We start from the raw sequence: 25,014 nt of genomic DNA, 5'->3' as shown, positions 1-25,014 counted from the left end.
CAGCGATGACACTGCCCACACCAAAGAGGCTACATAATCTACAGGGGAAGAGAAAAGAATTTTCTAATAGCCCATGGAACCTCTCTCCTATGACTGGGTGTGGATCCTGGAAAACACTGCTGGGAAGGGACACAGGAGGGAAAGGTAACTGATGTATAGGCAAAGATTTCCAAACCCTTGAGACACAGAATTTCCGCAGCAGGAGTTACAGCAGGGTGAATTGAGGCTGTGCCTGTTTCTAACGTTCGCCCTTATTTTACATTATTTTGCCAAGCCTGGTGCCTTTCTACGTAGTGCCTCACTGGAGTTTCAGCACAGCCCTGTGAGGCAGGTGACGCTTTCTCTGTTTTGCAGATGTGGGGCCCAGAGCCCAGCAGTGGCCAGTATGCCCAGGTCTCACCCCAAAGAAGCACTGTAGACGCGAGACCAGAAACCAGGCTGCCCACGGCTCTGGGGTCCAGATGCTGGGCCTCCAACCAAAGTCAGGTGAGCCATCGACATGCGGAGTGAAAGCCCCTACATACCTGGAGGCTTCAGCAGGGATGGCACAAATCACCTTGGTCACAGCAAGGCCTCCAGGCAAATGTGGCCTCTGTGAGCAAGACTGTACTTGTCCACAGGATCAAGTTCAAATTCTGTCGCCCCCTGCCAGCCCTGTGACCTCGGGCACGTCACCGCACTCTCTGAATCAGTCTGCTCTTCTGTGAAATGGGGAGACTGCTCATAACAGGGCTGGGAGGGTCAAACCAAAACAGAGAAAGGGGGCCTGGCACATGGCAAGTGCCCAAAGGCAGTGACTACTGCCATCACTCACTTACCATCCGCTGTGGGCCGCAAGGCACACATAGAGCTAGAGCACCAGTCACGGAACAGGTGCCCAGGCAGGTGGGCACCTGTCATGACGATGGCCACATGCATGTGCCTTACTTAGGTCATGACGCTTTAATAAGCGCTTATGTTCATGGAACATTTACTGTTAAGCACTTTTCATCTGTCACCTCAGTGAATCCAAGGAACCAACTTGTAAGATAGGTCATGCCTCATCCCTATTTACAGAGGAGGAATCTGAGGCACAGAGAGGTTAGGTAATTTGCCCAAGGTCACACAGTAAGTGGCAGAGCTAGGATTCGGCCCCAGGCTGGCTCTAAAGCCCATTTAAAACTGCTCCCTCTTGGCACTGATGTAGGTGTCTTAAGCACAAGGAGGACAACGCCCTCCATTTTAAAAATTAACATTTATCAGCAGCGGTAAGATAGGCCACATCCATGATGAGCCTTTTCACAACCCCTAAAATGTTTAATAAGATACACTGAGCTCTGAGATTTTTTTAAACAGTCACCAAACATCAAAAGACGTGGCACAGGATAACACTGTGCTTCACAAATCAGAAGTCTGAGAAACCCAGGAATCCTGAAATAATAAGTCTAAAAGAAGTTTTCCATGTTTGGTTTTCATTGTGATGAAGATCTCAAAGATCATGGTTTCACCGGTTACAGGGAAAGAATGCCACTTCTGCGGGCTACGCGTGACAAAGCCTCTCCCACCAGGCGGCTGGCAGCTTGATTTTAAGTTGGTATTTCAACCCAGGGCCTGTGATCCCCATGGGGTTTCAAGCATCAGTGGCCACTTTTTCCCTTTAAAAAAGGTCCATTCATTATTCAAGTTGGAGGAACACTGGAATAATGGAGAGAGAGGGGCGCAAAGGGGAGTGTTAAAAGCTGAGGTTTGGAATTATGTTAGCCTTCTGTGCCTCGGCTTCTCCACCGGTAAGAAGTGGGTGATAAGATGACCCACCTCTTAGAACTGCTGTGATGATTACCGGAGTTAATAAACACGGAGTGCGGGGGACAATGCCCAGAACACAGTAAGCGCTTAGTAAGTGTTACTGTTACCTCTGAGGCAGAATTAGGGGGGATCTGGCTGTGGCCTGTCACCAACTAGCTGTGTGACCTCATTACCCTCAGTGGCTTCAGCCTCATCTGGTAGAAGACGCGGGGGCTGAAGGAGGTAATTTTTAGGTGGGTCTATGACTCTTAGTAAAGCAGAATTGTAACTATCCAAGCAGTGACCTTTGATGGAACAAAGGAATGCAGCCCTTTAATGGGAGAGGATCAACAACTGCATTTGAGGGCTTCATGGAAAGTCCCCTCTGGAAGATCCAGCTCCACCAGCCCGCACTCTCCTCGTAAATCAGGTTTTAATTCTGAAGCTTAATTGTGTAGTTTTGTAGTTTCGTAAAACATGGAAGAAATTAAACAGACATAGGGCTACGTTCTATTTAGCCACGTATACGGCTGCTGCTGTGAAGGAGCGAGCGAAGCTCCTGTTTCCTATGTTGCGGGAGGATCAGGGCTGGAGGGAAGGACGGTCACCCAGCAGAGGAGACAGAGTGAGTACCCGCTGCCAGCGGGGCTGCCTGGGGGGGTGGGGGGGCCCGCTCTCCTCTTTGTCTGGGCAAAGCATCATCTTTGGATGCTTTAATTCTGTGACTCACAGAGGAGAGAGGCTGCAGTAAGAGCAGATGGGGCTGCTCTCCTCCTGTGTGCAGACGTTCGTCCTTCCTAAGGAAGAACAGTGATTTTAAATCCGAGCTGTCCTCACCAACCACCAAGGAGCCCTGAGAAATCCCATGGCCCAGGTCACACACCAGACCGACCAGGTCAAAGTCTCTGGAAGTGGGACCCTGGCACTGGTATTTATTTATTTTTTGGAACTCTTTCTAGGTGGTTCTAACGTGTAGCCAAGGCCGAGAACCACTGAGTTCAGGGATCTTAGACAAGCAGGACCGTAGTTTAGTGGTGGCTCAGCATGTGGATTCTGAAATAGAGGAGTTCAATAGCAAGACAGCTGTCTCTGGGGTTACAGAGGGACGAGGGCTGAACACTCACTCACTCGGTTCTAAGAGTCTAGAAGGGACGTGAACCGTATCACTAAGGGAGCAGCTGGAGCGTAGTGGTCAGGGTGCAGATTCTAATCCTAGCAAATCCGAGTTCAAATCCTGTGATTTGGAACTATGTGGCCACGAGTGAGCTCCCTGAGAGCCCACAGGAACACTAACGGTACGCGTGAGGCTGAGTCAGGGTGAGGGAGGCCGCACGCAGCAGCCAGGCCCAGGGATGCAGCTCTTACTCATCATGGGACCCTGAGAAGCACCCCTGCACCCGCCCTGACAGCCTGGGGCTCGGCTCAGTGCTGCTGCCTTTCAGCTGAAGGCTACAGAACCCAGAAAGCTACATTTGACTCCGATATTGTTTGGAAAAAACTCCAAATGGCCAAAACATTCTCCCCCGAGAATAAAGGCAGAGCATCATGGACACCGATTGCTCTGGCTGTCGGCCAGTTTCAGCGAGAGTCAGGCTGCTCTCATGACGCCGACGGGCAGGGACCACATCTATTCCATTCAGAGTCACGAATGGTATAAATGTAGAAAAACATGCTTTCTGGTGAGGCAAGGGGATCAAAGAGAAGCAAAAAACCTTTCACAGACCATTTTCCACAAACGCATTTTGATGGGAACTCTCTCCCAGCCAGCAGGGCAAGTGCTCAGTGCTCAGTGGCACTGGGATGTGCGGGATGGCCACGCCGGCTCCGCAGCCCTGGCTTCTCGTGGGAGAGGAGGCTGGGTGGCCGACCTCGGACCGCGGGCCCCCCCCCACCTACTTCCCAAAGGCGAGAAATAAAAGCCTGTGGGGAAACGAACCTGAGGGACATGGGAGCCAGCTAGGAGGAGCTCCCTGAGAGCTACCGAGGTCAACTCTCTGCTGGGTTTCACAGAACTCTTAGAGACCCCGAGACCCTCCTCCCCGCCCTGCATCCCGGAGGCCTTCTGAGTGCAGCCACGCCCCCACGTGCCTCCCTGGACAGGGGCCCTGGTTGGATCTCTGACACTCCACTGGCCACCATCACGTTAGTAAATCCCAGACTTACAGGTTCTTCACAGCCATGGAAGGGGCTTTAACGCTTCACATATCAAACATACTGGGGGCATTCAAATCTTAGTTTGATCTCATTAGCATTACGGTACGATCTGCATTTTCATCGGCATCGCTGGTATTTCACACTCTACACGCTGGATGGGCAGGGAACACAGAGTTCTAGCTTCTCGCCCGGCACCAGACATAGCTAAGTGTTCAAAATGCTGTTTGCTGACAACTGTGTGGTTTTTCGTCACTCACCATGTGTGAGCTCTGGGCAGTTTCTCAGGACTTCCCCATTGCTCTATTGTAAACAGCTGAGGACCATTAGAACCTAGAGAAAGAAAAAAAGAAATGCTGAGAGTGCTCAAGGCAGTAGAACAAGGTGAAGGAGGGACTGAATGAAAGGGGGGGGGCCCAAGACACCCTCTGTGGCTGCAATGTCACATTCAGATTTTAACTGGGGGAAACAAGGGGTCCGCACGACCTCACAACATAGACTCCGAGACACCTTCATGATGGAATCACACCACATTTAACAGATCAGACATAACAACCCATAGAAGTGCAGACAGCTACAGCCTTTCAGCCTAACCCTGGAAGTTTCAATTTAAAACGAATTCGGGGAGGGGGGAGATGCAAAAACTGAAACGTGACCTTTTAACATGTAGAACAAAAAGAGTGATTTTTCTAGTCTACCGTAAGCACTGAAGAATTCTGCCTTGTGGAGGTGAGGAGTGCTTTAAACAATCAGTTTATAACCACATGGATAATTGTGCAAAATCTAATTGTTTCTGAAGGTACAGCCAAGAAAAAGGAAGAGTAACCTCATGACTCTCTGAACAAAAACAAAAACCAAAGCCAACCCTCCCTTCATATAAAGGTAATAATGTCCTTCATATAAAGGTATATAAAGGTAACTACACCAACGGCCAAGGTGACAGCTCTCTTCACGAGATGCATGTCTACTGGGTCCATGCAAAGCCCACTTGTCTAGGGGCCTGGGAGGCAGAGTCTTCTCGGGCCACAGTTGATGCCTGGCTAGAAATTCACTGGGGGAGAACGAAATCTAATGGCATCCTGCTCACCATAAAGTTCGGCAAATCCATTCATAGGTACCCGGGACGTCCCCGTGACAAACTGTAGTAACCGGATACGCTTCTCAGCATCCATCAGCAGCACAGCCTGTGAACGGAGGCAAAAGGTCACTGCATCCCACGTGATACGTGGTACCTGCAGCCATGATGCAGGCAGGCAGGACTGAATCTTATTTTCAATGCAGTGGAAGACCTAGACAGTTGACTCTGGAAAGTCTTTTTTAATTTTTTTAAGGCCATAATACAGGCCTTTGTGATCTCAGAGAGCAACAGATCACAATGTCTCTTTCTTCTTCTGCCAACTGGGCAAAATAAGTGGTATAAAAAGCAAATTCACTGATGGCAATGAGCTCATGTTTCTGTACGTGAAGTTTGCCAGCCCCCCACCAAGCCAATTTTAAACACACACAGTTTGGGAAGTGTCGACGCCAGGGGAACTCAGGGTATGAGGCAGGATTTCTGACTGTAGACAGATTCTCTAAAGATAACATTTTATAAAAAGCAAGAAAAACAGAAGTCAGGATAGGCCTCTGAAATAATCTGTGTATCTTATGTATCTGAATTATTCTAAGAATCAAGTTGGCTTCACTGGTAAAGTTACTTAAACTGATGTTAAAAAAAAAAAATCCAAAATCAAAGCTGAGCAAGATGTGGACTAGGATTTGAAGATTTGAAGATTTAGCTTTTTTCTTTTCTTTCTATATTTGCTGGCACTTGAAATATTATTAATAATAATGTTTAGAAATTAAGACGGGTTGAATGATTTCATTTCTGTAAGTAAATAATCAGCTTTTCCCCTGTAATCGTTCTTTCAAAGTCAGCTTACCGCCTTTCTTTTGGACCCACTCATCTCTATTTCTCTTCTCTCCTAAGCTAAACAGAACACAAGCACTGGCCTTCAGAGTTTCGCATCTTTGATGGAAGGATGTAAAGATCAAAATGTTTGTTGGAATCAAAAAAAAAAAGGTTGGGAAAATGGTTTTTTAAATCAAAATGGCATCTTGGAAAAGTCAGCCCCAAAGCACGTTCTGGCCCTGAGATGCCTCCCATTCTTACTTACACTCTGGAGGACTAGTTCCAATTCCTGAATCCAACTACGTGCTTTTCAGAATCGTCCTACTCAGAGGCGTTTCCTCAAACAGAAGCGCCTTCATCAGTTGGTCAAGGAAGACAGTGGGAGGGGGATCAACCGTATTCAAGACAGCTGTCTGCCCTGCAGTTACCGAAAAGCAACACAGGAAGGGCTGCTTTGGGCTCAGCTGGCCCCTCCTCCCAGCCCCCAGCAGGCCAGGTACCCACAGAGCCCCAGGTTCCAGCAGCAGCAGGACCGCAGGAGGGCAGCACAGGGCCCGCAGGCCTGACCCAGGTGGAGAGCAGGGCCCGGCCCTGGCCTTACCTTCCAGAACCACTGAATCACAGGGTGGTTGGGGCAGTAGCCGTTCTTGTAAATAGAATGTTGTCTCCAGTCGTTCACGTCCACATCGCCAAGGCCGCACATCAGCAACTAGGAGGGAGACGGACCAGAGGTAAACGGGGCGCGACGTGGCGGCCGAAGAGACACATGGAGGAAAGGCTGGCACTGTGCCGTGCAGAGCAGGACAGGCCAGCGACGTGAAAACAAAGGAAGGGGAATACACGTTCCAAATTCCACCTGCTGCTGCAGATCAGAGACAGCAGAGCTAACAAGGGGGGCCCGATTCTAACGCTCGTACAGGCCACCACACCTCACAGTGGAAATGAAACGCCCAGATCAATCGCCTTCCCTGCCCCGCTGATCTCAGCACAGCACTCACAGACTCTCTTATGCTCCATTTCTATCGGCTCATTAGCTTGGCTGTTCCCCTTCTGAGAGGTTATTTGTCTCAGTATTTGAAAATGCCTCTCCACCCACAAAAGAATTAGTGCTTTATGACAGCAGGAACCCTACCAGCTGAGGGCCAACCACTTCACCTCTCCTGAGACCTGAGACCTGAGGCTGCATCTGGACCAGCACTGACACAGCAGCTGCCCTCCTGGCCCATCAGTCTTAGGTCTCCTTCTCTCGTCACCTAAGTGTCCGTAGGGCAGGTTTCCCGTGGACAAATGCGTGATATTCCCACAGAGGCACCACGGTAAAATGGAATGAGAACTAAACCAGAGGCCTGAAAACCGATCACAGGCCTGACTGTGCCAAACCCTTGTTGGGTAAACGTGGGGGGGGGGGGGTGGTCACCGACTGCTCCCTGCCTCAGTGTCCCCACATGTCAAACGAACCCCTTCCACGACATCATTTCTACAACATCATCTATCTTGACGTTTCCATTTTAAAGTGAAAGAATAGAAAGCCAGTCGAGGGGAGACACTTCATTGGACGTGACTTGGACAATTGGCAAGTGAGGTCTACCAGCAGCCTCTCAGCAGACACAGCCTTCTTTCTTCTGTTTCTCTCAACATAAAGGTAGAGAGATTTCTCTACTTTTTAGTTTTGAATTTTTAAATATTTTAGCAAAGTAGAGTTGACATACAGCATTATATAAGTTACAGCGGTACAACACGGAGACTCGCAATTTTTACAGGTTAAACTCCATTTATAGTCATTACAAAATTCTGCCTACATTCCCTGGGCTGTACAGTACATTCTTGCAGCTAACAGTCTGTACCTCATAATCCCCTTAATCTCGGCTTTTTAAACTGCGAGTTCTCATCCATGTCAACACAAAGCAGCCTGAACAACCTCCCGCTACGACTTGACTTTCTGATGCGCTGCCTTCCTCAACACAGCACACCTCACGTTCACGGACACCTCTGCTCTACACCCTTCGTGGGTGCTCATACTCCCCTCCTGGCAAGTCCCCGCTGGGCTGCCGCAGTGGGTGTGCAGAGGGGTGGGACCCTCGGCCCCGCCGGGGGAGGAGGACGCCACCACCCTACTCTACTAGAAGCAGCCGGGTTCCCCGCCTGGTGCGCCAGGCCGTGAGCCCAGCCCAGCTCGGGGGGCCTCTCCCCGCCTGCTGGGTCTCAGAACAGCTCTCTCCTGGGCAAGGACTCTACACGTGACTATTTCCACCGGTCCTCCCTCCCAGGCCCGCAAACAAGCAAGCCCCTGAGACCTGTAGTAAAATTCGTCCACCTTTACACTGCCAAGGACATCATGGGTCAGAGAATATTACTTAAAAATCTACTTTACACAAAACATTTACAATACAAACCTCCAGCTCGTTTTCGTCAAAAATTTTAATCAAATCAATAGGAAGCAGTTCTGTGAATCCCTGAAAGAAAAAAAAAATCATTCTAAACACCTTTGTCCTTAAAAGAGACAAATTTTACAGGAAAAACCTATGACTGGAGGCGCAGGTGAGATTCTCGCACCGTGAGCACAACTTACCTCCAAGAAGGCGTTCATCTGCTTCTGGACCCTGTTCACAAACCTCCATTGGATGACCAAGCTGCGGGAGGAAAACGCAAGAGCATTTTAATCATCCTCTTCAATGTTCACTTCTTTCTTCCCAGCTGCAATTGCTTCTCATCAGGCAGGGGAAGGAGAGAAAGCCCTACGGTGGCCACGGAGAGGGGTACTTGCGGCTTATTCATGGAATGACTCGAACAGACATGAAGAACTAAAGTCTCACTGAGGATTTCACCAAGACAGACTGGGCTTTTCCCCCCAGATCAAGCCTGAGTTATCAAAGTTGCTTTATAAATGTAACTGTGTGGAGAAAAGGGGAAATGAGGTTTGAATACATACATACATGTGCATAATGCACACACATATGAACTCACGTATGTGCACACCCACATATATGTACAAACACGTACACATTTTTAAGGGGAGTAGCCAGTGCAACATATTTTGTTGTATATTTCATTCTAGCATCTAATGTACTGCTTTCCAATGATGACACATAATTTATCAGCAGAATGACTTACCACTAATACTTTAATACCAACATTTGGAAGACTAATGGTAAAACCTCTTTCAGTAACAGAAATCCACCGAAGCCATTTTCCCTAACAATATTTAGCGTTCAGCAGAATTTACTACCAGGCAAATCTACTCTCGCTCCCACCTAAGGCGTTTTTGTCGTGCAACAGCACAAGGACCTTCTCATAGGAGGCGGCACCATGGCAACGGCCCTCAAGGACCAGTCTGCTGCCCACCCGCTGCTCAGCATATCAGGTTTTATTGGCTGTGCTGCAATCATCAGCCCAATAGCCTACTTGTACAGGGGGATACGGTGGTGGGGAGCAGCTGGAGATTTCAATCATCCTTTTCACAGTGAAGCTAGCTAAGACTCTGCCTGACCCCACTCCCTACCAAATCTGAAACCTAGAAGAATTAACTGCAAAGGATGATGCACAACACATATCACAAAGTCCACATCCTCAGCCTTTTGACCCTAGTCACCCTGGGGTGGAGCATTTAAAAAAATCTATTCAAGCCTGCACTTTCCGAATAAAGACAATGGTGTCAGCTAGGACATCATCTGCTTGCTGAGACTGTCCACGTTCAGAACAAGAGCCAATCAATGTGAACAGGCAAGAACTGTAGTATCTGACTTCTAGTTTTTAACCGAGTATAGCAAGCTTTCAACTTGCAGGTGGAGGAGAAGTCCATGCTTTGTCGGGGTCTCTAAGTAGAGATGCCAATGCTCTCCAATTCTTCCTAATTAGAAAGGCCAGTCAGTCCTTTCTTTGCAGATCACACGAAGGATGCTAAGACCCTTCAGCCAATTCTGAACTCAAGTCCTCTGACCAGTTATGATGAGGACGAGGGAACCTGGCCTGCTGCAACGGGAGTTCTGAATGCAAACAAGGAGTTCAGGCCACAGCTGTAACTCAAAAGATGAGCCAAAACTAGGACCTGGGAACCAAACACTGCTTCACTGACCTCTTGCCTGCACCAGGACTAGCGAGGGCAACCTAGAAATCCTCGGAAGACATCAGAACTGTGTGCTCGAAGCGTACATCAATGTCAGAGGAAAATGTAAGCCGCCCAACAGAGAAAGACCTACCCGCTACAGACTGCTAGGATTACCTAACAGATTGCCACAGGACTCGACATTTTGTTCCACCAACAGAGGCCGAGACTGACTTAAAATTACGAACAACAGAAACAATTCTTTATGTTTGCATGTGTTGCTTTCTCCCTATCCATTTGAACTCGTTCCCTGCATTTTCATTATGGAAGAGAGGTCAGGAGAGAGACGAAACATTTTCTCTTTGGTTGTTCCCAATTTTATCCCAACTAGCTGTGGACACTGTGCTCTGTCCCTGCCATTCTCAGTTTTAGACCAGACACCCGCAGACTCCCTGGAGTATCTGCCACACCACTCAACAGCATGCGCCCTCTCCTCCTCCCACTGCTCCTTCGAACGGCAGCTCCACGAGGTCATGACACAAGCCAAATTTGCCACCCCATGATTCAGCTTCCTCTTAGCCCAAGCCGGAAAGGAACTTGCACTGTTGAACATACATCCGTAATATGCATGAGTTATCTCAGCAAAGGACATCAACCACACATGCTGTTCCATTTAACAGAAAAGAAGGCTGTAAGTATGTATATACGTACTCAATATATTCCCTTTTGTTTTCATTTGTTACCATTATTTCTGACCCATTGGGCTTCAGATCCACTTGATACGTCTGTAATTACAAAGATAAAACAACGATCACCATTGTGAAGTTATTTTGCATATTATTACTGAGTAATAACATCTTATTATAAAAGGAAGATAAGTAAAATTTATTCAGAACTATTCTCCAGCAAATGGCTCTGTGTCCACGGGAAAGTCTAACGAGGCTTTTAAACTGTTAAGATGTTACACGTTTAATGGACGTGTCATTGACGGCAAGTTATTTTATGGTTATTGATGAGTTTTAATTATTCTTTATACACTGGCAATGATGGAGAACATCTTTTTTATATCTGCTATTCACTTATCAAGAAATTTAATTATGTTTCACAGGAAAGACAGGATACATCCATCAAGACTGCAGAGATCCAAATTTGTTGCTAAGAATTAGATTTTATAATCGTAAAAAAAAAAGGTGTGGAATTTCTTTCAAAGGGGCAAAACACAGGGACTTAAAATAAGAAAGGTGCTGGGGATGCCAGGCTGGGTGTGGGGTTCACTTGCCACCCCGCCCCCCCGAACCCCAGCCTCTTACACGCATCCAGACAATGCCTCCCTGCTCATCCCAGGAAGCTCCCTCCCCCAGAGCCGCCCAGAACGGTAAAGAGCAAAGCAGCTGAAATCAAGGCATGGCCTTCTCCACGCTGAGCCAGCCCTGGCTTCACGTCAGAGCGTATAAAGCAGTAACCAGCAGAAGGGCAGGGAGGAAGGGACCTACTGATCCAACAAGGAAAAAGTTAACTCTCATGGAAATTTGGGGGGGGAGGCGGGGAGGAAAAAAGTACCACCCACAAGTTAACCTTGCAAAGATGAACTACATTCCTATCTGGTGGGACTCTTTGTGGTCTTTATTCCCACAGTGACTCGCCTACAAACCGGGCCTAAGCCAAGCCCAGGAAGAGGCTTCTCAGCCCAGGGCACACCCGTCGCGAGGGATGCAGATTCCGGTCTGCAACAGCTCAACTGCTGTGGCAGAGGCTCACTTCCAGGGACCCCTCCCCGCTCCTGCCACACATGCCCGGGAACAGACTGGGCCTGTCTGGCCTGAGTACCGGACCCTGTTCCTCTGCAAACACCTTCTCTGATGATGCTCCTGATCGTTGCTCCTTTTCACGTGGAGACAGCTTTTTCAATCAAAGGCCACTGATCATCCATCTCGGCCCTTCAGCTTCTTCTTTGTCCTCTTCTTCAAGATTCGGGAAGGGATCTATTCCCCTCCCACCCCCCCTCCCCACGACTGAACTCCACTTTCTACGATGTCAATTCAACGTTTTACTGCTGCCAGATTTTAATTTTTCCTCAACTCCTCCTTCTCGCTGCTGTCTTCCCTCTGCGTCCGGTCTGCCTGCTGCTGGTCGGACCCTGTCCTAGGCAGGCCACGGCACTGCTTGCGGATATTAAACAGTTTCGCCCGGGGAGGGGGGCGGGACGGGACGTGTCTCACAGGAAAACATCTCTAGTTCTTTGACAGTCATTCAGAGGTCTGTAGACAGTACTCATTTACATTTTTGTAGTATTTTTCAATAAGCCTGTGATGGGTTTTCTTTCTTCCCATTTATTCCTCCTCCAAGACCTGTCTTGCTGTTCCCATCAGTAATGGGATTTTTCTATCAGATCCACACCAGACGACAAGTTAATAATCCAAGCCCAGTACTCGGTACTGGGAGGCTTCCAGGACAGTTCACCAGTGCTGGGATAGAATGTTTTGCAGGAGTTGCAATTTCCAGGGAGCTGCTGACTAAATGGGTCAACCACAGACGAGATGGGGAGGGGAGGGGTAAGGAGGAAGGAAGACACTCCAGAGGCAGCCCCGGGAGATGAAAAAGGGCAGAACCAGCCAGGCTGCTGAGCAGAGAGTGGCGGTTCTCGTCTTTGCTGGTGGCGGGAGTCTAGCTGGTTTCATCTTTTTGGAGGACACTTTGGGACAGCAAGATTCCAACACGCATATACCTTTTCATAGTAATTTCCCTTTTCGGATTTACACCAAAGGAAAAAAACTGGCCAAGTACACAAAATGTATATTCTAGGATTTTTATCATCTTTGTACTGTTTATACAGTGAAATACTGACATGGTGAAAAAAAGGTCTGCTCTGTGAAATGGAATTCTGGGTAGCCATTAAAATGCTATTTACTGACATGGACATGTTAAATTAAAACTGTACACACCGTACAATTCCATTTCTGGAAAAAAACAGAACAAACCTATGCATGTGTCTACAAAGAATAATTCCAGAATATAAATCAAAATTTTAGTCATGATTTTTTCTAGTTGGTAGGAACTATGGGTGATTTTTATGTTTTTACTGTATTTACTTTTATTACAGAGCTTAATATTTTGTTATCAAATTTTGTTAACTAACAAAATTACTTTTGAAAGAAAAAAAAGATTGCTGTGTTAAGGAAGGAAGCATAAGCTGGGGTCATATAGTTGACTGGGGACCACAGTTTCTTTGGGAGGTGAGGCTGGGGGTTCGGGGCAGGCCGAGAGGGGGTCTCCAGGCCCACTCCCTGTGCTGCTCCCTTAGGGTCGGTCCACCGAGAGCCCTGGGTGCCTCCCAGGTCAGGCTTTTGCTGGTGTGCCAGTGTCAAGCTCAAGTTCGTCTGAGCCCAGCAGAGCCAGGCTCTCTCACTGGATGAGCTGACTCCATGCATGTAAGTTTCTCCGGCCGACCTCCGCCTGTAACCACAGCCCCGCTGCATTTGTTTTCCCTCGCACATCCCAATTCCTGACTTCACACATAGTGGCCACAGGGGAAGGACTAAATGCGCTCACGATGGCTGTGAGACTCAGGAGAGAGAAGCGGGGCTCGTACAACACAGAGTGCAAGTCAGAGGGCTTCCCCCAACCCCTCTCCTCCCACCAACGATGTTCAGAGCCACAACGCTCCGGCATTAATTAATCCTGCCAGAGAGGCAGCAGCAAGATCCAGGGAGGTGGGTCACTTTGACATGACACACAGGGAATTTGGTGATGGAGCCGGGCCAGAGCCCAGGTGGGCTGCCCCGGCAGCACATCCTTCATCTCCTCCTCTTTGGGGCGGCTTCCTGCCACCCCACCCATTTCCCCACAACACCTGATACCCAGTTCTGTCCTACCACTGGCTTCCCGGACCAGCATCCTGTCATCTTGTGTCTGAGCTCCTAAGAACCCAGCATGAAGGACATGAACACAGTGCCTGGCACACAGGAGGTGCTTGGTAAGTGCTTGTGGGAACACTGCTATTTCTTGAAGTCTCCCGGCGCGAGTATGAACTCATCTTTCTTCTTTATAACGACCACAAAGATCAGAGGAAACTCAGGGATGCAGCTCTCACAGCACTGGAAACCCTCTTCCTTGGCAAGTGACAACTTCGGATTCACACACGTCTCCCCGAACTTTGACAGCTGCTTTACATCCAATGACTGAGGAGTCCGTGGATCAAATCAGGTACACTGGACTGGGCAGAGTAAGGTCTGGCTGCTTTCCGTCCCATTTCTGGGTGCCACCCTCGTCCTCCTCAGCCTCTCCCGGCGATTGGCCCACGTTTCCACCTCCACGTTTTCTGACATTGCCTTCTGTCCATCTCCTTGACCTGGCCTTGAGGAGCCAGGGTCCCTGTCCTTCTGGGAGCCACCTCTTCACTGGGCTCTTGGTCTGGTTCTCCCCCACCTCGCTCTGCCTCTCCCCTTTCTCTCCCTCCTCCTTTTCCCAGTTTCTTCCCTTTCCCTCGTTCCCCTTCCCCAACCCAGTGCTACTTAGCCCTTCTTTTTTCATTAACTGCCCCGCAAGGAGCCTTTTTAGATCCCCTCCAACCAACAGGGGCCCTTTTCCTCCCATGCAATCTTAACCAAGACACCTTTGGTGTGTCTGGGGCCCTTTGGAGGACCACAAGCCACTGTAATGGCAGAGACTCTGTACCCTCCAAGAACTAGTCTTTGCCCCCTGGGGGCACTGTCACCCAGTGGAGAGTGTGTGCCTTCACCCAACTCAGGCAGGTCCTAACACGTCTCTCCTGTAGTTGCTGCCCATTCTCTTTCCCTCCCTGCAGCGAAGCTTCTTCAAAGTCCACACCGTGAGGGCCTCTTCAAGATGAACGGATCAGGGCCTGCTCTGCCGAACCTGCGGTAAAGACCTTCTCCTTGTCATAGCTCTAAAGGGCTGTCTCCTCCTGGAGGCTGACTCCTCCTTGTGTGGGTATACACGAGTGCAGGGTTTAGTCTTTCTGGCTAGCATATGACAACTGTTCAAATACTGAAATTTGTTCATTTGAAACGTTTTTAGTAGGCCCCAGAAACCAGCATCTCCAGATTCTCACCAACCAGAAAGAAAACAAGTTGGGAAAAAAGAATGGTAGCAGCTGTAGTTTCATCACATGAAGTGACAGCGATCACCAGACTTTGTGGTCTGATTTTCCAAGTGTGGGATGAGAAAAAGGCAGCTCGAAGCACTGAGGAAGGCGGAGTACATGCACAGTGCATTCCTATGGTGACTTCAGTCCACTGAAGAAATGACTAACTTTTGGCCCAAGGAGGCATGGGCTTCCTCTTGGGTCAGAAACTGCAGTGCAGTCAGCAGCTCTGCAGAGGGCGGAGGAGGGAGAGGCTCGCGTCGGTCTCTTGTTGACGCCCACATTTTTGATTCAACAATTCTATTTCGAGCGCCTACCCTGCACCAGGCACTGCCAGGTGGTGAGGGCACAATGGTGAGCAAAAGGCAGACCCAGGGCAGCCATCACCAAGACTGAGCCTGACGGGAGAGACACATGCTAAACACATAACCACACAAAGAAATGCAAAGTCACTCATGGTACCTGCCACAGGGAGACATGAACGACACTCTGAAGTACTATGGTCTAGGAGCGGGGTGGCTTCCATGAAGAAGGGACATCTGAACTAAGGGTAGGAGGAAGTGTGTTCCCAACAGCAGGAATAGCGTGTGCAAAGGTCCTGAGGCAAGAAGGAGCTTGGTATGTGCAAGAAGCCTAGTGGGAGCAGACCCAGAAAGCATGTGGGCAGCTCTGATGCAAAACACATCTGGAGATGAAGCAGGCAGGGCCAGGCCACGCAGGACTTCATGGGGGCAACTTAAGGATTTAGGTCTTTATCTCAACAGTGATAAAGTGGGAAATGTCTGAATGTTTTCAGCAGAAGAATGACAAGATCATTTTCATGTTCTGAAAAGACCACTCTACTGCTGTAGGAGGCAGAGGTGGATACAAAAGCCCAGCAGGAGTCTACCAGAGAAGACAGTAGCTTAGACTTGGGAGCTGGTGGTGGAACAGACAGGGAGAACAGAGAGGGGAGTAAAAATGAACAGGGCTTGGTGATGGATTGGATGGGAAATGAGATCAGTATGCATCTGCTTAATTCACTCCAAATTTCTTCCCAGAATGCAAAATAGATACACTAGTTCCCTGCTGATCAGGTTTAGCTGTCTAAAAGGAAAGGCAGTAATTTCACAGATAGGGCACCTAATTGTTATCCTGCTCATCTCATGAGTCTGTTTTGATTATTGCATTATTCTACCTGATTCAGTCCAAAAGTCAGAAAAGTCCACATGAAATAAGCTTTGAGAACTGATTTAAGGAGTAATCAACATGAACTATAATGACTGTCAGAATCTTTATTAGTCCACTAACAATGCAAACATCTTGTGCTTGGTTTTATTTATTAGGTGGAAACAGTTACATTTAACTGGAACTAAGGCATGTTTCCCAGATCGTCTGCTTCTAACTGTGGTGGTGCTAATGTGTTCTGAACCATGTTATTTGAGCTGGTCCTATGGTTTTCTATAAGCAGATACATAAAGAGACTTTTTCTTTTTTGCATTTGATACACAAGATTGATTTTAAATCTTCCTTGGTTCTTTACTCCTCCCTCCATGCATTAAAAATGCAAAGAAGACATAGTTCCAGGATGATTATCCATGTGTTACCCTTTGAAAATTGGCAGTTGAGACCCTTAAATAGGTCCAGCTTAAAAAAAAAAGTCATTGCAATTCAAATTATGTTGTTTTCTCACACTTGGAGCTTCTATTACTTATAACATTATCAACATTTTCAAAATCTAGGTCAGCACTATTCATTCCTTTGCTCAATAAGCATTTAGTAGCCACAGGCTGCATGCTGGGCACTGGAAAACCCAAGACAACCTCAAGGGGCTCCCAGGAGACAGGCAGTCAGTGAGATCAGAGGGCAGTGTGAGCAGGGTTATGGGAGAGAGAAATCGAAACCGTGTTGGTACAGAGAGGGCGCTGCACGGCCAGTGACGTGGCACCGAACGCCCTTGGGGACACCGTTACAGGCACCCCAAGGGGAGAGAAAAGAGGTATCAGAAGGGAAGAGGTGGGCAGTGGCAGCTCCTAAGCTGTGCTGGAAAGGTTTTCATTTGTAAACGCAGGGCACAGGATGGTCAGTGAAGAATTTTTGTTTGGCAAAAGAGTTACATGTCTGGGTTTGCTTTCCGGAACTATTACATCTGGAAGGTTGATGTGGGGCAACAGGGAACAGAGTGGAGCAGGCTGGGGGCCAATGCAGGAACCAGGAAGGCTGTAAATGACATGGCCAAGAAACCAGAGGAGCCTGAACAAGGGAAGGGCGCAGATGAGGAAAGGGATGTAGTTGGAGCCATGGGGTGGATGAGGCTACTCAGCTAGCGTGGGTGGGACGAGGAGAGAAGTGGGCGGGGAGCACGTGCCCGGCGGGGCCAGCAGAAGCAGCGATCCTTCAAGGGGATGCAGGGGGAACGGAGGAAGAAGGGGCAAAGGGGGAGAGGCACTGGGCCCTGCAAGTACTGCAAGGGGATGGTGAGCCGCCGGGATCCAGAGTGACGAGGAAGGAAGCAGACAAGGGCTGGAAGCCATGTGGTGCATCTGGTCCTGGGGAGGCCGCTGCTAAGCCGGAGGGGACAGCTTCTCTGGGGGGAGGCACTTCAGAGAAGACCTTCCTCCCCACAACCCATGGGGGACCATCAACCCAGGACAGCAGTGCCCATTTGTCTCAAGTGAGGATTTTTAGGCAAGAAGCACAATATGGAGCAAAATAAAAACAAAAAACCCCAACAGGTAGGGCAAAATGAGATTTTTTAATGGACTCACTGATCACTTACAATAATTGCAAGGTGTCTCTCATCCCTGGTGCCTGAAGTTCTATGAGCCTCAACCCAGCCAACCAGGAAGGAAAGAAACCGCGGATTCCTCAAGTCGCACCCACTCCCAGGTCTCAACACCAGTGACTGTTCCTGGCTCGAGCATACCTAACAAGTACTTTTGGTACCTATGTGATCACTTTCTTGTTAACCAGTTTTTGTCCCCCTCACCAGTTGTCATTAATTCCCTTATATCCAGCCGCATACGCTTCTTTTTTCTAAAGCTGAGAACCCAAGAGGGCAGAAACCTGACATAAAACCGAGTACACCATCGTGAAGTGACAGAGTATCTAAGTACAGAGTTTTTGGACAGTGGAGTACACTTTCAATGACCTCTGCAGACATAAGGAACAAATCAATGTCACTTTCCACAGGAAACCCTTAAAATGCGCTCCACGAGCCCATGAATGTCAAGGCCATGTGGATCTTGTCTGGGGGACGGGAACTCTTTCTGGGCTTCTGTAAAAGGACAGGTACCAGGGTTGGACAATATCCTGAGAAGTCCTTCCCCAAAGCATCGTTATCACCAGGGAACAAATGAATCCAAAGTTTCGGGTTTAGGACAAACACATCCTACAGGACTTTAGCATGCTGACGAGAATTCCAAGAAGGCAACTTTATCTTCTACATTGACCTCTATGATCAATCCCTAATGACAGTATGGGCGCAAAGCAAGAAGGAATGTTAGAAAACCCGGAGTCTGCTGAGCCCCAAGAAGACAAACTTCATTGTGACAAGAGGATCATTAAAGCAGCAGGAAAAAAGCAAGGCCCCCCAGACATCACCTACTCTTGGTCCCATATTTGTGTCACTAAGTAGACACTTATACTATGTTTTGAAGTACCTAAATTTTAAGACCAAGGTACAAACATTCATGGTCAGATTGGCTTTAGATTAGAAGGAGGTGTTACTCTTGATCCCAGAGGTGTTAGAATTTCTGTAACTTTGCTGGAAGAGAGGGGAGTTGTAACTGGGCTTAGCTTCCTGTCGTGACAATAAGGTACTGATACAGTGAGGTGATAACAATGTCTAAAGCTCCGGGTGGTGGCTTTTAACTGTCCAGCAAAGTTGTAGTGCAGCCTGTGAGGAAGCAAAGACTTTCTGAAAGTCAAGGAGGAGCTCGTGGGGCTCCCCACACATACCTGCCCGAAGTTTTCTTCGTCGATGCAGAACATTAGGTCCAGTTCAGTCGGATCATTTTCTAAGATCCATTTCAAAGAGTTGTAATATTCACTATCCTACAGAAATGACAAGAAAATTAAAATTAAGCATCATTTAAAAAAAAATAAAGACGTCAGGTGAGTTTAATACCTTTATTGTGGTATGAGTCCTGTACAATAAACTACACATATTTCAGATGTACAATTTGATGAATTTTGATAGATGAACACACCAATGGAACCACCACAATCAAGCTAGTTAACATTTCCATGACTCCCCAAGAGGTGCAAATTTCAAACTCCTGATTTATCCCTTCCCATCCCCTTTACTCGCTGGTAACCATAAGTTTGTTCTCTACATCATTTGATTTCTTTAAATAATTATGTCCTTCCAACACAATTCCATTCAGAGTCTCAGGAAATGCATTAGTCACTAATATTTTCTACCCTAAACCTACTCTTCCTGTTTAATTTAAAAATATAAACTACAAATCTCTCTTGGTAGTGACACAGGTTTGTAGTTGGATCCTATCCTCTGGGAAGAGGAAGCAGCCTGCTCCGGAGGGCGGGCATACAGTTATACAACTGCACATGGAGAGATTAACAGACTTCCCACCTTTTAAGAGTGAAAATATTAGAGGAAAATAGGAAGGAGAGAGAATGTTCTAATTATAAACACCAAGGGTTTCAAGGTCCATCCCTTCCTGTGCTTTCACTGCTCTCTACAAGTTCCTGTAAGCAAACAGGACGGCTGCTCTCAAAACCCAGGACAGGCCTGGAGGGTCTGGGCTGCTCTGTCTCCAGGCAGCCCTGGGGGCTCCAAGGCTGGGGACCCGACAGGCTCTAAGAGGACAAGACAGAAAGTGTGCACCAACTCTCTACATGGGGTAAAAAACTAACTTAGACTTTAAGAGTAATTTCCATATTCTTGGCTTCCTCACTATACAGTAATAAAGGCATAAAGCACAAGTTAAAGGTGAAAGTTGAAAAGAAACTGGAGACAGGTACTGTGCAGGAAGCCACCCACGGGAGAGCCAGCGGAGGGGATTCACGTGCACGGCTGGCGTCCTACTCTCCTCTCACACGAAGAGGATGAGCAGAAATAGCAGTGATGCTGTGAGGAATGAGGATATGGCCCAGAGACCCAGCTACACGAGAGACACACAGTCAGCACCACGGCACGGCTGCAGTAGGAAGATGCTTTCTGACTCCAGTGACAGCCTGTGAGAGCAGAGCTGCAAAGACCCCAAATGGACAAAGACAACCCCTGGCGCCTGGGGTGTGACAGTGCTGGCACTTGGGCAAACACCCCTGTGCCTGGAGGTGAGTGATGGGGGGGTTGATACATGAAAAAACAAAACAAAACAAAACAGAAGCAAAGTTTATTAGGAAAAGAGCATCAACTTTTGTTTTTGTAGAAAATCCTTTCAGCTCTGAAATGGTCAGCCTAGATAAAATAAATACAACAAGAAAGCCCAAATCAAGAGCCAGCAATTCCTTTCCACCTTGTCATTCCCCTCCCACACTGCAGTGGTCACTTTCCCTTCTTCCACATGTCGGATGACTGTAAACGTTCTGCCCTTTATCTACTCTTTTAGCCTGTGCCCCTGCCGTTTTTTGAGGCCGGAAAACAGAGGGAGAGCAGACAGATGTCTAAGTGTTCGGTATCTGCAGTTTTCGATGGAAAACAAGGGCTGCAATGAGGTCTCCAGGTGACCTGGGGATTAATTTGGGCAAACCAGTCCTGGGTAAGCGGAAGGAACTGAGATATGGGTGTATCCACCCCAAATCCCATTAACTCGAGAAAATGTGAACAGTGATTTGCTTATTTAAAAAATGAGGGAGAGCAATTCACTTCTTCAACAGTGACATGTTCCCGGTCGTTCGAACTGAATGACGACACCCGTACAAATTGCTGTGACTACAACATGGTCTCAGCCACCTTTCCGTAAGGGGCCCGACGCCCACGGGAGCGACCTGTATTTACTCACCACGGATTCCATGTCGTTCAGAGTTATCTGCTTTCCCAGCATCATTTTGTAAAACGGTCTAATGAAGAAACCTGAAACATGGAGAAAACTGGGTGAGTTTCACGTCTTTGGTGATGCTGTGCATCAGCACACGAAGAACAGATTAACCTGCCCTCAATCTGCACGAGAGACCAGGATGGAACGGTCAGACCTCCGACACAGTTAGGAGGGCGGTTATACTAGCAGAGATGGTAGAGCAGAAAGGGGTCAGAAAGGCTGCTGAGGTGACAAATGAGCTCTCCGTCCTGCAACCCGGGAGTGCCCTGTTCAGCCTCCAGATCCCCCATCTCTTCCTGCTTCTCCTTGTTACTCCCTCCAGGGAGCCTTGACTCTTGGCCAGTCCTTGCTCTTCTGCCCTGATCCCAGCTTCTAAATGCGCCAACCCCACCTGGCCTGGTGAGACTAACCCCAGAGAAGCGCTCCCCGGCCCTCCAACCAAGCCACTTCCTCCCCAGAGCGCTCCCCGTGTTCCCTTCTGCTTGGACTCTGGCCTCCAGCACTGCAATGCTGGTTTCCCACCCCCACCACAATATGCTCACGGAGGTTAGGCTCTCATTTTAAACTTCTCTGTATTTCCCCTGCAGACGCAAAGGATGTCTCCTTACTCGGCAGAAGGTAAGTTACTTGACTTTCTAAGAAGTCTGAATGTGAACAAGGTGGAATGATCCTTGGCACGACCCCAATGTGGCAAATTCAAATACACTCACACTATAAACGTATACGGAGTGAATATACTTCCCTTCTAATCAGAAAAAGCGCTTACTTCCCCAACCCCCCCCCTTAAAATAACACGTTGAACTCAGAGGATCAAAAATCAGTTAGCAATTACCAGTAAAAATTTACTAAGGGAAGAAGTACACAGGGCACATCAATTATTTATTAGAATAGGTAAGGTTCCATAAATGCAATTCACACGATTCTCCTGGAAGTCCCTCTCTGCAGTAACTGCAGTGTCCATCTTAAATCTTACTCTGTCTTCCACCCTCAACCATTTCACCCCTAAATTCTTCAAAAACAAAACACTTCTGATTCTCTTTCCTCACTGATGATTTCTATACTGTTCTTGTAAGGGTACCATTTTTTCAATGACCAAATTCATGAGAAGTCTCTATGATACTGATACAGTCAGGGAGGGGATTTTATGTCTAACTTTCAAGGTACCCTGAAATTCTTCCATGACTTACATTCTCTAAATAATAATGAGATTTTGGGCCATCTGTTCCAGCAATGATCCCAAGGTCAAGGTCTTAGCTGAGTTATAACATTGCTTTCAAATTATTTACAGTCTCTTCACGTTCCAAAAAATAGTACTTTGGGGATAAATAGGGCATTGGCAGCATACTGGATAGATTAGATCATTTTAATTAACTTTTCAATTAGCTTTTTCCATCTGTCAACAAATCTAGTGTTCACTCAAGAAAAGTTATTCCAGAAAACATAGAAAATGCACAAATATGGAATGTTCTGTGCTTAACACTTAAGTTTTTTTATATAGAATTTTTTCAAACTGTATGTAGACACTATGTCTTTAGTGCTCAGATCAAGATGACACAAGGAAAAAGCACTTCCATTATGGGCAAAACATTAAAAAAAACCCGACAACAAAACAAAACTATTGATTTACAGAAAACCAGCAAAATGCTTTTGCTTAAAATCTATGATGTGGAAGAGAAGACACCAAACAAGAGAACACAGACAGCACTGTCCTACATTTATTACTTCAACGCTTTTTAATAACTTACCATCTAAAAGTTTCCCATGAAATACTGCCAGACCAGCAACTCTTCCAATAAAAGTGAAGTAGGACAAATGATCTTCATTACAGAGGCCTGAATTGGGATTGATCTGAAGTGTGTAGTTGTCCCTTTTGGGAAGGAAGAGAGAGAAAAAGAAAGGCAATAGAGAAATGCAATAAGTAAGAAAGCAAGAATTTGAATTTTCTGTTGCCGCCTGTCACTAACCTTTTACAGCGTACCTGCTAACACCCTGCACCTGATAGACAAGGTGTAAAAGCTAGAGGATGGGGCTTCTTTAGTTGGCCCCTTTCCATGACCAATGACTGACGTCTCCTAGAGCAGGTGCATATGCCTTGTTAAGTTACACTGTACGAAAGTGTTGACATCTGACTACTGTTGATGTACAAAAACGTCAATTTCACACGGTTTAGTCAAGTATCTTGGGAAGACAAGAAACCCCACGTACCAAACAGCCTGGACGTGGATTCCCAGCCATGTGAGTGCTGTAGGCTGTCTCTGTGAGGTAGAGGGTTAAATTCCTCTGAGAGGCTTTTGGTTTAGGGGTTGAGATGTTTCCAGGGGCCCAACCCCTGGTCATCTGACCAGCACGCGGCCCTGAAAGGCCCCCAGACCACTGGGAGCTGTTCCAACAGCGTGAACGTCAAAATGCTGCCATGCACGTAACTGTTCTCCTTCAGTCTCATAATCGCGGGGATCAGTGCTTTTCAAAATGGGCTCCGTGCACAGATTCCTCCGGGGGAAGCTTTGGGAATGTGGGTGAGAGGTGAGGATCTCCCCATGGGACTCTCCCTTCCATTTCAATGGCTTTATCAGTTTTAAGAATGGGAAATTCTTGGCTAGAGCATCCGGGAAGAGCACTGAGGCTGCCTTCCAAGAGCCCTCAGGAGAATGACACCAAGGGGAAGACATGGGAGAACCCTTGTCCCCGCAGAGCACAGGCTGCCTTTCAAGGTCACAACTATTCTACTGGCTGCTCGGGTCCAGCTTAAGCCTTTGGAGAAGCCATAGCCTAGAGGAGGAATGATGGTCTTGTAAGCAGCCAGTGCTTGATTCCTGAGAAAGTAATGGTCTCTGCCTCAGTCTGCGTGCCTGGCTATGCTGGAATCCTGGTGCGAGGGGGAGTCCGGGGCCTCCCCCACAGGCCCAGGGCACGGTCCTCTGGATCCGGAAGGACGGGTCCTCCATTTGCCTTTATGTAACGTAACTTCAGAAATTACTCTTGTTCGTAAGACCGTGACCTTCTGAATTCTGACAGCGACAAATTCTCCCAAATTAACATAACATTGCAGGTGAAAATTACCTTGTTCCTCACCAAAAGTACCTAACATATTTTCAATTTCAATTACATGAACCCAACAGACAAGAGAAGAATTATTTTTAGGTGTTCACAAAGTACATTATTTCACCATGTGGAGTCAGAACCAATTCTAGACTTATACTGGGCGGGGAGGGGCTGAAATTATCAGTGTTAATTCATCTCAAATAAGCGAGCTGCTTATCCGTTCGTTAAGTTTAAACCTGTGAAGCATACAGCTGCTTCAGTGGGGACACCGTGAACGCACCCCGGACACTTACGTTGCAGAGTACTCGAAGAGACCATAGTAGGGGTTGAACATCTCTTTGGACAGTAAGAAGAACCATTCTCTGGCCACACCCCCATAGTCCAGACCTTTCTCTGATTCAAATTCAATCCACAGCCTAGCTTTCAGGACATCTGGCCTTTTCACAGACATGATTCTCCGATAGGACTCTTCAAATATGTTATTTCTGTGAAGCTTCATTTCAAACCTATTTGGAATATCAGCCTATACAAAAGAAAAAAAAAACACACACACACAATCAGACAGTAAATAAATATACATCTTACTTCCTAAAAGAAAAAACAAAGAGTAGAAATGATGGCAGTCTTCAAATAAACAAGCAGTGAGGCATGGTTCCAAATGAGATGAGATTCTCCCCTTCCTGGATTTTTCTTCGCAGACAGAAAGCCTCAGTCTGTCAAGAGGAGACACACAGCATCCAACAGCGGCTGTGGGACTGAGCCGGCAACGTGTGCTGCAGGAGAAACTGTGCTGGGTCAAGACAGTCACCCTTTCTCCCTTTTATAAACAATTGTGGGGCACTTATCCACCCCTGGCAACTGAAATATGGTCAACTCTGTATATTGTTTCAGTCAAAGAAAGGGACTTCAAGTCTAGGGAATTAAAGCCCATAGACAAGCTCCCCCCCCCCCCCCCCCCCGCCGGCTGGGACCATTCTCGGGACTCCAGCTGGTAGACACGACCTATGATGCCCACAAGCTAAATAACTCTGTTGCC

General features: G+C 47.6%; 1 protein-coding gene across 15 annotated transcripts in view; it reads right to left on the bottom strand.

Annotated features, from left to right (window-relative positions):
* The window catches only part of NEDD4L (NEDD4 like E3 ubiquitin protein ligase), a 299,031-nt gene that overhangs the window by 5,095 nt on the left and 268,922 nt on the right, over positions 1–25,014 (bottom strand). For all 15 annotated transcript variants that reach the window (XM_074355280.1, XM_074355281.1, XM_074355285.1 and 12 more), the window contains 10 exons: positions 24,272–24,501; positions 22,682–22,803; positions 20,901–20,971; positions 18,892–18,987; positions 10,560–10,633; positions 8,376–8,436; positions 8,200–8,259; positions 6,408–6,515; positions 5,003–5,099; positions 4,176–4,248 (listed from right to left, as the gene is read on the bottom strand). In XM_074355280.1, the coding sequence (XP_074211381.1) occupies positions 4,176–4,248; positions 5,003–5,099; positions 6,408–6,515; positions 8,200–8,259; positions 8,376–8,436; positions 10,560–10,633; positions 18,892–18,987; positions 20,901–20,971; positions 22,682–22,803; positions 24,272–24,501 (992 nt within the window). The remainder of the gene's footprint in view (positions 1–4,175; positions 4,249–5,002; positions 5,100–6,407; positions 6,516–8,199; positions 8,260–8,375; positions 8,437–10,559; positions 10,634–18,891; positions 18,988–20,900; positions 20,972–22,681; positions 22,804–24,271; positions 24,502–25,014) is intronic.

Source organism: Camelus bactrianus, chromosome 30 (genome assembly GCF_048773025.1).
Source record: "Camelus bactrianus isolate YW-2024 breed Bactrian camel chromosome 30, ASM4877302v1, whole genome shotgun sequence".
In the NCBI taxonomy this organism is placed as follows: domain Eukaryota; kingdom Metazoa; phylum Chordata; class Mammalia; order Artiodactyla; family Camelidae; genus Camelus; species Camelus bactrianus.
Note: the sequence above shows the minus strand (reverse complement) of the source record. Positions and strands in the feature narration are given on the sequence as shown.